The sequence below is a fragment of the Cynocephalus volans genome, chromosome 4, assembly GCF_027409185.1.
Source record: "Cynocephalus volans isolate mCynVol1 chromosome 4, mCynVol1.pri, whole genome shotgun sequence".
Taxonomy (NCBI): Eukaryota; Metazoa; Chordata; class Mammalia; order Dermoptera; family Cynocephalidae; genus Cynocephalus; species Cynocephalus volans.
Window position 1 is genome coordinate 151,372,763 of NC_084463.1, and position 13,367 is coordinate 151,386,129.

Genomic DNA, 13,367 nt, shown 5'->3' on the forward strand with positions numbered 1-13,367 from the left:
ATGGAAAAACACAACCTAACAGTGGTGAACGAATTCATTCTGACGGGCATCAATGATCGCCCTGAGCTACAGGCTCCATTATTTGGGCTGTTTCTCATCATCTACGTAATCTCAGTAGTTGGCAACTTGGGCATTATAATCCTCACCAAGGTGGACTCCAGGTTGCAAACCCCCATGTACTTTTTTCTCAGACACCTGGCTCTTACTGATCTTGGTTATTCAACAACTGTGGGACCCAAAATGTTAGTAAATTTTGTCACAGATCAGAACACAATCTCTTATTATTTTTGTGCCACACAGTTAGCTTTCTTTCTTGTCTTCATTGGCAGTGAACTTTTTATACTCTCAGCGATGTCCTATGATCGTTATGTGGCCATCTGTAACCCTCTCCTCTACACAATTGTTATGTCACAAAGGGTATGTCGACTGTTGGTGGCAATTCCTTATCTCTACTGCATGTTTGTATCTCTTCTAATCACCATGAAGATTTTCACCTTATCCTTCTGTGGCTACAATGTCATCAGGCATTTCTACTGTGACAGTGTCCCCTTGTTATCTTTGCTCTGCTCAAATACGCAAGGAATTGAATTGATGATTCTGATAATAGCAGCTTTTGATTTGATTTCATCTCTCCTGGTAGTTCTTGTGTCTTATCTGCTCATCCTCGTAACTGTTCTCAGGATGAACTCTACTGAGGGCAGGCGCAAAGCTTTCTCCACCTGTGGATCCCACCTGACAGTGGTTATAGTGTTCTATGGGACATTGATATTTATGTATGTGCAGCCCAAATCCAGTCATTCCTCTGACACTGATAAAGTAGCTTCCATATTTTACACCCTGATAATACCTATGTTGAATCCCTTGATCTATAGCTTAAGAAACAAAGATGTAAAATATGCCCTACAAAGAACATGGTATAATTTATGCAATATGTTTCTTTAAGTTTTTATCCAACATGATTTTTATAAGATAAGTTATGGTCATCAATCTTTGTTCAGAATATCTTTAGAAGGAACAACAAGCACAAATTCACTCAACATATATTTATATATAGTCTTGTATATACCAGGGTCTGCTGATGGTTGTACATAGATTCATGAAAAAACAGTAAAAATCTTTGCCTTCCTTGAGAGGAATAGATGAAGTGTATGCATAGTAAGTAAATTTTATAGAACAGCAGAATGTGCTATATTTACATACACCAGGAAGAAAAATGAGGCAGGAAAATGAATATGCTAAGAGAGAGTAGGGAACAGCCGTAACTACATATGGGAGTGGCAAGGGTTCTTGTGTTTCTATCATCTATTGGAATTAAATTTGCAGTGATCATTTGTGTGTGTTTCTGTGTGTGTGTATTCATGGATTTGTGTGTGCATGAACTCTTTCCTTGTGTTTTAGCCTTCACATCTTTTGCAGGCATTTTTGGAATTTCATTTGGTACTGGTTATTTACATAAACTGAAATAATCTGAAGTCTTATGAATGTGCTGAAATAATATATTTCAAACAATGGGATCCCATTCTTTCCTCACAAAGCCTTTATTTCCACATATGAGTCTCTTAACTGAACACACTTTGTAACTCCTGAATCCATAGATTCTGATTTCTGATTAGTTCCTGGTTTTGTTTCAATAAGCTCCTGTTGTTGACACTAGTGGATATATTAGTTACAGTGAAAATTTTGACTATTAATAGACACTCTCAGGTTTGTACTTTTCTCCTAGTTGTTCTTACTTAATAACTGCCTGTTTGCTTTCATAGGTTGTTGATTGCTTATTTTCCTTAAAAAAAAAAAAAAGGATAATAATTACCATGTTTAAAACTTGTGTGCCAGTTGATTTTGTATCTGTGTGTAAGACTATTCTATAATGAATTAATTTTTTTGCTTGTTTTTCATTGGACTGACATTTCTCATGTTTGGCCAATTTGAAGATGCACTACGATTTTGAAGATGCACTGTGTTTTGATTTTCATGGTCTGACTGCATCAATTTTATTCTACTTGGGAGAAGCAAATGAAAATAATCACATGGATTGCACTGTACCATTTTTCTCTTTTGGCCTTGGCAGATGTCCCTAGGACATAGTTGCTCCCTGCTACTCCACACATTTTCTCATGTACTTACGGTTACTTTTATTCTTTTATTCCGTTTAATAAACTTAATATTTTATTAATGCTATCAGAGTCTGGAATAGTTCCTTAGTTTATCATCATCAAATAAAACATCACGAGTGGCCAACAAAAGTTAAATAAATTAATTTCATTGGAATTAAATTAAAAGTGAACTGTCAAGTGAGGACAAATATTGCCATTTTGATAATGTAGTAAGATAGATCTTTAAGATCGTCCTTGGAACAACCAGGTAATAATCATACATCACATTTACTGAGTGCTATATGAAAGGCATTCTTCATGTCTCAAATAATTTAGTCATCACAACAGCGCTATGAGGTAGTTTCTATTAAATGTTCTACTTACAGATAATAAAATAGAGACTTAGAAAGGATAGGTAAATTGTCAGAATTAACCAAGGTAGTAGGTATGAGAACCAGGTTTCAAAACCAGGTGATCTAGTTCCAGATTTCATGATCTTAACAACTACTCTGTATTATCTCTTAACGTTATTACTCTGTTTCACTGATGTCACCCTGAGGCAGAGAGTAAAAGCTCACTTGATGCTGTTTCAGATTAGAAGATGTGAAAAGACAGAGGGTTTGATTATAAGATGAATAAGTTTTTGGGGAATCTAGTCTACAATATGGAGACTATAGTTTATGATATTGAATTGTTTATTTTAAATTTGACGAACAGAGTTAAAAGACAACCAACAGAGTGGGAGAAAATATTTGCAAAATATACATCTGACAAAGGATTAATATCCAGAATATACAAGGAACTGAAATAACTTTACAAGAAAAAACAAGCAACCCAATTTTAAAAAGGGCAAAAGAGCTAAATAGGCATTTTTCAAAGGAAGATATATGAATGGCCAACAGACATATGAAAAAGTGCTCAATATCACTCAGCATTCAGGAAATGCAAATCAAAACCACACTGATATACCATCTCACCCCAGTTAGGATGGCTAATATACAAAAGACTGTGAATGATAAATGCTGGTGAGGTTGCAGAGAAAAAGGAACTCTCATACATTGTTGGTAGGACTGCAAATTGGTGCAGCCTCTATGGAAAATGGTATGGAGGTTCCTCAAACAATTGCAGATAGATCTACCATATGATCCAGCTATCCCACTGCTGGGAATATACCCAGAGGAATGGAAATCAACAAGTCGAAGGTATACCTGTTCCCCAATGTTCATCGCAGCACTCTTTACAATAGCCAAGAGTTGGAACCAGCCCAAATGTCCATCATCAGATGAGTGGATACGGAAAATATGGTATGTCTACACAAGGGAATACTACTCAGCTATAAAAAAAGAATGAAATACTGCCATTTGCAATGACATGGATGGACCTAGAGAGCATTATATTAAGTGAAATGAGTCAGGCACAGAAAGAGACATATCACATGCTCTCACTTATGTGTGGTATCTAAAAATAAATAAATAAATACACAAAAAAATCGGGGAGTGGGGGAGGGAAGAAGGCATAACAATCATAATTCCTTGAAGTTGATATGACAAGTGAACAGAAAGGACATTGTTGGGAGGGAGCGGGGAAAGGGAGGAGGAAGGGAGGTTTTGGTAATGGGCCACAATAATCAACCACATTGTATATTGATGAAATAAAATAAAATTTGGAAGAAATATTTTTTTAAAAATTGGATGAGAGAAATTTCAAGCGTTTTTACCACACACACACACACACACACACACACACACACACACACACACTCACACAACAAGTAACTATCAGTGGTTATGGATTTGTTAGTTTATTTGATTGTGGTAATCAGTACACAATGTACTCATACATAAAATCATCACATTGTACACCTGGAAAATATACCACTTTTATTTATCAATTAAATATCTTAAAATAAGATGAATAAAATCAGTGAATACCTAGAACCATGACAAACATAGAAAATGAATTCAAGAAAGACATAATTAGTCAATAAATAGACTCACTTAACTATAAGCCTATCAGCCCATCTTGGATGAGTGACTTTGCTCAAATAGAAAGCCATCACAAAGTGAATGGAGGAAGGTAATTTGAGCAGATTTGTAATAAATTGTGAAGGGGGTGTAGCAGAAATTAGCATTAAGAAGTCAGAAACATACTAAAAATGAATTAGCAGAAATAAGCACTAAGTAGCTAGGAATATGCTGAACAAGAAATAGTCAGGCAGGTTTCCTTGATTTCTATCCTAAGAAGTTCAGCCACCTCGGACAAAGTAAGATTGAGAAGAAGCAGAATTTCTTTTAAATAGCCAATGCTAATGCTTTGTAGGTGTGAGTCTACCAGGAATAAAATAAAAGAAAAATGTTTCTTCTCAGAAAAGGAGGTCTGTAAGGAAAATATTCATTCTCCTTCTTCACTTCAACCATTTTATGTGAGCTTCAGCATTTGGGACATTAGTTCGACAAAAATGGTAAATATACTGACTCTGATATTGCTGAGCTCCTGGGCTAATGAAAGTGAACACCACTAGGCCCCAATATTAGAAAACAATATTTTCCCTAATTAAGCCACTTCCCTTGAGCTAGCATTTGGGAAGATCTATTCCCTGCATGAGAAAACCTTCCTAAATGATACAGCAGGGAAAGGAAGAAACACCACATGCAACTGTGAAGATTCAGCAGCATGTGCTTTAGGCTACGCCATTCGTGTAGACTAAGGTGAGAAAAACACCTTCCTCTAATACAATATATTGGGTATTTCCCAATATAATTAATAGTGATTCATGTAAATATCCAAAAGTTGCTCACCACAGTGATTAGACATATCAAGAAGAACAACATAGAGCTCAGAACTTCTCTATCAACTTCAAAAAAATAAACGTTACTAATCAACCTATATAGTTTCAGGAGCTCTTGAAAACAAGACAGAAAGGAAATACTAATTGAGGAGCTGAAGTATGACAGTTAAGTATTATTATCTTTGGAACAATAAGTGCTCTGTCATTTAAAAAAAATATTTCATGATCCACAATAACCTAAATATTCTCAAATTTTAAATTTTACCTTCATATGATTCCTTAATTGGGGAAAGCTACCAGCTGAGAAGAGAGGGGTTGGCGGGAGTATCAACTGGGCAAATCCCTGGATTTCCTGGGAAAAGAGTAAAGCACCAGAGAGCTGAGCAGGAGTGCTAGGAGGTAGGGAGGTTTCAGAAGTCAAGAAGCAGGAGGAACTATTCTCTAATTTCCTATATGTGTGGGTGGCACACACTCCACAACGATGAGGGCCAAACTCTTCTCAAGCGCATGTGGCATTTTCCTCATTTCTTACTGCACCGTATTGGAGCAGAGATTTGCAGTGGGTTTACTGTTAGTCTTACCTTTGCAAGCACCATGATGATAAGGATTAAAATATTTTGTATGATATTCTTAAATCCCAACAGACAAATGAGATATAATAGATGAAATAGTAACAAAATATAAAAGTCCTATTTTTTCTGCAACTTATAGCTCGAAATATTAGTTTACCACTTAGAGCAATAGAAAACAGCCATCACTAGGTAAAACTAAATAAAAATTCAGATTTCATTTTCATAGAAAATCTTGGCATTTTAAAAGCTCATCTCTTCGTGGATTTTTTTTTCATCACAGCTGATATCAACTCTACAGAATTTATGCACTTATCTTCAAAATAATTGACTTATAACAATACAAAGATTTTTTTCAAGGCTTTATTTTTATATTTTTTACCAAGTCACTTCATTTTCACATAATTTTTTTGGCCATAAAGAAATTTAATACCTACCGAATAAACATGGTCTCTGCTATATATAGTTCAATCTCAAATTTCAAATAATAATAGTAGGAAAAATCAACTTTTTCCTATGGCTAATTTTGTTTTTGTAGTTTTATTGAGATATAATTATGTTATTGAGATATAATTATGACCATATAACAGACTTATTTCCATTACAGAATGCTTTTAGTAGTTTCACTGAGTATGCAACCATTGCAACAATTTTAGAACAATTTCATCAGTCCAGAGTGAAACTCCATGCCCATTAGTGTCAGTCTTCACTTCCCTTCAACACGCCCCACTCCCAGCCCTAGACAATCAAAATTCTATTTTCCATCTCTATAGACGCTCCCATCCTGGGCATTTTAAATAAATGTAATCATAAAATATGTGTTCCTTTGTGCCTGGCTTCTTTCACTTAACAGAAACCCTGACATCTTTTTATTATGTTAGGATACACTGGATCTTATTTGGATTTTCTCTTTAACTGGCTTTCTCTGACAATGCTGTGGCTGGAAGGAAGGAAACTGCCTTACCACTGCCTGGTGGAAGTCCAGATTTTCCACCTGCTCTGCACTGATGCTGCGTGAGTTAGCCTTTGTTTAGCCGCACAGATATCAGAGTTCTAGCACTCCATGTGTCTCCACTAACATTGCAGTAAGGATGGCCTCATTGCTGTTGGGCAATGTCTCATCTGACACCACTCCAGCAGAGAAAGAGAGAAGGTTCCTTCACTACTGCCTGTGGATGGACTTCCAGGCTTCACACCTGGTTTCTATTGACACCACGTATTGGCAGGAGGGGGTTATCACCAGAAAGCAGGGAATAAAGACCTGGCTTCTACTTGGTCTTATTTGATATCACAGCCACAGAGGTGTTTAGAAATATCAGTGTGGTTCCCTGCCCCACTCCATCCCCCAGCATTTGCTGGTTTGATAATGGGGCCACAGTTTTTTTCTGTGGTGTTTGACTACAGTAGAGGGGTTATTATCTAAGCATTTTCTGTCTTTCTGGGCTTCTCCTCTCCTTTTCTATATCTTAAGAGACCTGAATTATTTTGCTGCTTTTTCTTTCTTTTTTTCTTTGCACTCTTTGGCCTTTCTAGGTTTCTGGCTTCTTCAGCTTCAACTATGAGATATTTATGACACATTTTGGGTTTTGAGGCCATTATCTAGTCTACCTTCTTCTTTCCACATTTCTGGGCCTTTGTAGTTTGTTTTGCATGTCATGTCCAGAGTTCTCAGTGAGAGAATAGGGGAAAGATCAACTACTTTATCTTCCAGGGAGCCCACATTCTCTACTGCTGATAGTTTTTAAATAAACCTTGTGAATATCAAATAGCAGCCAGTATTTTTCACACATTTTTAACCATCCCACTCATTTTCACTACACATATTATGGAACTAGTGCTCCCAGAACACTCATTGAGTCTAGTATGAGTGTACTTCCAAAAATTTGTGATAAAATAGAATTTAAAGATAATATGAATCCATGAACTTTTTGAGGTACCTCGTATTTCATTAACTTAGCAATAGGAGTTAGACACAGAATTGGCACATTTTGAATTTTAATATAAATTGTTCCGTTTTGAAGTGTTTTATTTTGCATAGGTTACTTAACCATTTTTTGCATCCTATTTGTCAAATTTCTTTGCTGCACATATAAACTCTATTAATGTAAATGATACTTCAGGTTAAATGTAGTAGCTCCTTTTAGATGTAAGAGAACAGACAAAATTAAAATAAGTTGCCTATTGGCTTATGTTGTCACATTTCTCTTTGGTTCATTCGCAACATTCTCATGTACCACAAAAGGACTGAATTGTGAACAGCCTTTATGAGGTATTCCCCACTTGGCCAAGGGGGTTATTTATCCTTATTTCCAAAGTTGCATTTATATCAAAATATTCTTAAGTATTGACATTAATAACTTGTACAAAATAAAATATAAGCAAAAACTGCTGCAATTACACATACATAGTATTAAAACGCTAAGTGACTTATTTAGCCCTTGAATAGTAAACACTTAAAAGTTAATTATTGATATCTCTGTAGTTAATGCATCATTATAACACCAAATGAGTAGACGTACTAGGTAGATGATAGCTTTAGACCTGGATATATCAGTTACTTATCATTTTTCATATTACATGTGAATGGAATACAATGTTTCATTTAAAAGACAAATATTATAAGAACGGACATATGTACCAATTTTCTCAATTTATGAGAAGCCTTTATTTGTGCCTTGGAGTTTAACATGCACCTTTAACAATCTCTAGTATGACACAAAGCTTTTGAGTGCATGTTTACAACTGAGTTGTGGTTATACTGCAAATACTCAATGGCAGCACCACTTATGGTGTCTTAACTCACTGGCCACGACACATTAAGAGGGGCTTGAGGATTTTGAGTGCCAGATCCAGAATAGCCAACTCAATATTTTTGGATAAGAAGCCAGTTTGAGGACTGACACTGCCAGAGTTTAAGACATCATATGTCAACAGGGAAATGCAAATTAAAACAGCGATGAGATACCATGACACACTTATTGGAATGCTTATAATTTGAAACACTGATAACACCAAATGCTAGCAAGAATGTGGAGCATCAGAAACTCTCATGTTTTGTTGGTGGAAATGCAAAATGATATAGCCAGTGTGGTAGACAGTTTAGTGATTTCTAAAAAAATGAACACACTCTTAGTAAGTGATGCAGACTTGTGCTCCTTTATACTTACGCCAAAATTTGGGAACTTTTGTCCACTGAAAACCTGCACATGGATGTTTACAGCATCTTTATTCATAATTGGAATCAAACAAGTTATTCTTCAATAGGTGAATAGATAAATAAATTGTGGTACATCCAGGTCATGAAATGTTATGCAGTGATTAAAAGGAAAAAAAAATTTTTTTTCAAAAAGAAGATTAAAAGGGAAAAAAAGTTTCATGAAAAGACATGGTGTAAACTTAAATGTATATTACTAAGTGAAAGAAGCCAATCTGAAAAGCCTACATGTCGCATAATTCCAGTTATGTGACATTCTGGAAAAGGCAGGACTATGGGGACTGTAAAAACATCAGTGGCTGGCAGGATTGCAGAAGGGGTGTGAAAAGGTAGACGAGGAAAATACTCTGTATGGTACTATAATGATGGATACATGCCATTATGCATTTGTCCAAACCCAGAGACTGCATAACAACAAAAGAAAACTCTGTTGTTAACTATGGATTTTAGGGGATTATGATGTGTCAATGTAGGTTCTTCAATGGTAGCAAATGTACCATTCCTGTGGGGAATGTCCCACTCGGCTACACTGATGGCCAATGTTGGTAATGGGGGATGTTATGCCTGTGTAGAGCCGTACGGTGTACGGAAATTCCATGTACCTTCCTTTAAATTTTTCTTGAACCTAAAATTGCTCTAAAAAACAATCTCAAAAATTTATGAAAATTTGAACTTGTCTGAATCTACTCGTTTGTTTGGTGAGTTTCACAGTCAATCTTACCCCAAGGTCATAACTTTTAAATGAATAAAATAGATAAAACACTAAGCAATATCATTAATTTTCCACAGATATGGTATATTTATTTAAATTATGCATGAAAATATAACAGAAAGCAGTTAAAAAAGTAGATAACATTAGAATGATTTACATATCTGGATAAATGATATTAATATTTACAAATACTGAATAAGATAAATACAGTATGTTCTCTATTTTATAATCACATTACATTTACATTGTATTTACATTATACTCATTTACATTGTATGATATAATGACATGATATTTATACTTGTTAATACAAAATTTTTCAAAACTTTCGTTCTGCAGATGACAAAACTAGAGAAAGATCATACATACATTATTATTCACATTTTCAGTTGTCATTTTCATTTTTTTCACAAAAATTTTTTTCTAGAAAAATGTAATTTGAGAACTCTAATCCAATATTTCCTGAAAAGAAAAATATGAAAAAAGATAAAGGGTTTCTCTGCATATCTTTGAAAAGATTCTATGATCTTTGTTTGTAAATTTTAGAAATTTGGGAGTGGATTATAGAGCACATATTTAATTTGGCCACAATAATATTGCTATTATTTTGTTACATGTATCAAAAAAAATACAACTACCCCTTGTCCCCAAGTAAAGGTCTGAGCTTTTAATAAAATAGATTAGGAATTGACAGAATATACTTTCAGAATTTCCTGTTGGTATTACAAATACTAGAAGTTGCATTTGAAAAGTACTTTTAAAAATATGTGTATTTACTTTTATTGGCTTGATATTCATTTAGTATAATTCCTTTTAATGTGATTCATTTGTGTAGAGGAAAATGCACACTTTTTAAACATACTGTGCTAAATGTTTGACAATGGATAGAGTCTTATAATCACTATATTTAATATATAAAACAGTTTCATCACCATCAAAAATTCCCTTGTGCTCCTTTATAGTAATCTCCTTTCCCACTTTCAATAGAAATCAAAACAGCAAGAGATGAATCAATAAAACTCCAAACTGGGATTTTCAGTCAAGACGGCAGAATAGATGGTCCCCAGTATCACTCTCTCCCACGAATCAAACAATTTACAACTATAAAAATGGAACATCAGCCAAGCTGGGGCGACTGGAGCTCAGGGGAAGAGGAGGAGAGACCTACAGTGCTTATGAAGACAGGAGAAACCACGATGAGAGAAAGAAAAAACTGCTCTGAGAGTTTTGGGCTGCAGCCACTTTAAAGCTCAAGCTGCTGAGTGCATGGAGCAGGAGCTGGCAGAAGCCCCAGCTGTGTTCTTCAGATGGAATTACTTGGAGGCGGCAGGGGAGAAGACAGCCTTGGTGGCCCCCAGGACAGCAAGACCACTAATAGGGTTCCCATAGACCCACACAGGAACAAGGAGCCAGAAGAGCTGAACAAGAGGAGCCATTTAGAGGCCAGTGAGTCATCACGAGGGACCAGCACAGGGCCCACCCCATGGAAAGTGTTTGGAGCACTGGTGGTGGGGGAGACAGGCTGACCCGGAGGACAGTGGGACACAGCAAGGACAGCCAATCTGCCCCTCAATCAGCACAGGACCAGTCAAAAGAGACTGGTCAGGAATGCAGAATTGCATGGGGTGAAGTTTGATGATGAAACTCAGGCCCAGATCAGAGTTTCTACACAACCCAGATCCACAGGGTCTCTGGAGAGCTGGAAGTACCTATAAGGTCAGCCATTAAACTCTGAGCTGCACAAAAATCCTTCCCTAGGGAAACAGGAGCAAAGCAGCAATTTAGCTCAACCAGACAGCTCAAGTACTGGTTCCAACAGGAAGGTCCCCCATTTTAGAAGTAAGCAAAGGACAAAAAATTAGTTCTGGTCCAGGTACACCACCGGCACCTTGGGGCCCACCAGGGGACATGAGGCTGAAGCTGGGAACCAGACCACTGCCCACAACCACTCACACCACCAGTGCCTCAGGGCCCGCCCAGGAACACGAGGCTTGGAGAAGGGGACTGAACCACACTCCCACATCCAGGCATACTGTCAGCACCTCTGGGCTTACCTGGGGGCCCAGGGCATAGAGCTAAGAACTGGATCCCCCTCCCACAATCAGGCACTCTGCAACAGCATCTCAGGGCCGAGGGATGGAGACAGGGACCAGACCACCCTCCCACAACCAGGCATACCACCAGCATCTTGGGGACCCGAGATATGGAGCCAGAGACCAGACACTCCAAAAACCAGGCACACCACCAGCTCAAAGGAGCATGCCAAAAACATCACCTCCATGTGTGTGGTCCACCATAGCCACCACAATAACCATGGCTGCTGCAAAAGCAGCTAGATGCCACAACCATCACAGAGATGGTCCGCCAGCCACTGGAGTGCATTGACACAAGGAGAGTCACCAACAGAGATAAAGAAAAGAAGAGGATGTCTCTCTCCACAAAGCCCATTTCAGAATGACAGAAGAAGCATCTGCTATCTGATAACATTGGGGGACCTGGTCACACCTCTCAGCATTGGACAGACCATCTAGGCAACAAATCAACAGAGTAACCATTATTCTTTCAGAAGGAGAGAAGTAATCTAGGGTAATTAGGGTGGGAGGGGAGATGGGGAGAGTTTGGACAGGGGTATAAAGAATAACTATGTTTTGTATCAATATATATGCTAGTAATATTGATTTGATCAACATATCTCAATGTTGAACCACCAAAATATGTATAATCAATTTTGATTTAATAAAAATTAGGGAAAAAAAGTTATTTTGGCAGTGTAGTTTGTTCAGTATACAATATGCCTATAGGTAGACTATTTTCTGTAAAACATATGCTTACATTATAAGAGTTTTTGTCATGTGTTGATAAAGTATTACACTATATTTCATTTATCTTTTTTTAGTGCTTATAGTTTGCGGAGTTGCTTATATCATAATTATGAGAAAATAAATAATATTTTCCTTCTGAAATACTTGCCACTAATATGATAAAATGTACTAACACAGGGTATTTGTGAATGTTACTTTAAATATTTACATAGATATTGGTCATTATTGGTCTTTATTTCATCCTATAAAATTCAACATTCATTCATGATAAAGACTCTCTATAAATTGGGTATACAAGAAAAGTATCACAACACAATTAAAGCCATATATGACAAATCCAATGCCAATACCAACCTGAACAGGGAAAAGTTGAAAGCTTTTCCCTTAAGAATAGGAACAAGACAAGGATACCCACTCTTGACACTCTCATTCAACATATGTTGGAAGTACTAGCCAGAGCAATCAGGAAACAGAAGGAAATAAAGGGCATCCAGATTGAAAAAGATGGGGTCAAATTGTCTCTGTTTGCAGATTATATGATCCTAAATATAGAACTGTCTAAAGACTCTACAAGAAAACCTCTTAGATTTGATGAATGATTTCAGCAAATTTGCAGAATACAAAATCAACACACAAAAATCAGTAGCATTTCTTTTCTCAATAGTGAACATGCAGAACGAGAAATCAAGAAAGCCTGCCCATTTACAATAGCCACCAAAAAAATAAAAATAAAAATCTTAGTAATTGAGTTAACCAAGGATGTGAAAAATCTTTATAATGAGAACTACAAACCACTGCCAAGAGAAATGAAAGAGGACACAAGAAGATGGAAAGATATCCCATTCACTTGGGTTGGAAGAATCAACATTGTGAAAATGTCTATACTACCCAAAGTGATATACAAATTCAATGCAATCCCCATCAAAATTCCAATAGCATTTTTCTCAGAAATGGAAAGAACTATCCATACATTTATATGGAATAACAAAAGACCACACATAGCCAAAGCAACACTGAGCAAAAAAAATAAAGCTAGAGGCATAACACTACCTGACTTTAAACTATACGACAAAGCTATAATAACCAAAACAGTATGGTACTGGCATAAAAACAGACACACGGATCAATGGAATAGAATGGAGAATCCAGATATCAACTCACACACCTAC

General features: G+C 36.5%; 1 protein-coding gene across 1 annotated transcript; it reads left to right on the forward strand.

Annotated features, from left to right (window-relative positions):
- LOC134375181 (olfactory receptor 8K3-like) lies at positions 1–942 on the forward strand. The gene has a single exon (XM_063093407.1). The coding sequence runs from the start codon at positions 1–3 to the stop codon at positions 940–942; it is 942 nt and encodes a 313-aa protein (XP_062949477.1).
- The last annotated feature ends 12,425 nt before the right edge of the window (positions 943–13,367 follow it).

Coding starts and splice junctions, on each gene's coding strand:
- LOC134375181 (XM_063093407.1), top strand. CDS start 1: ATGGAAAAACACAACCTAACAGTGGTGAACGAATTCATTCTGACGGGC.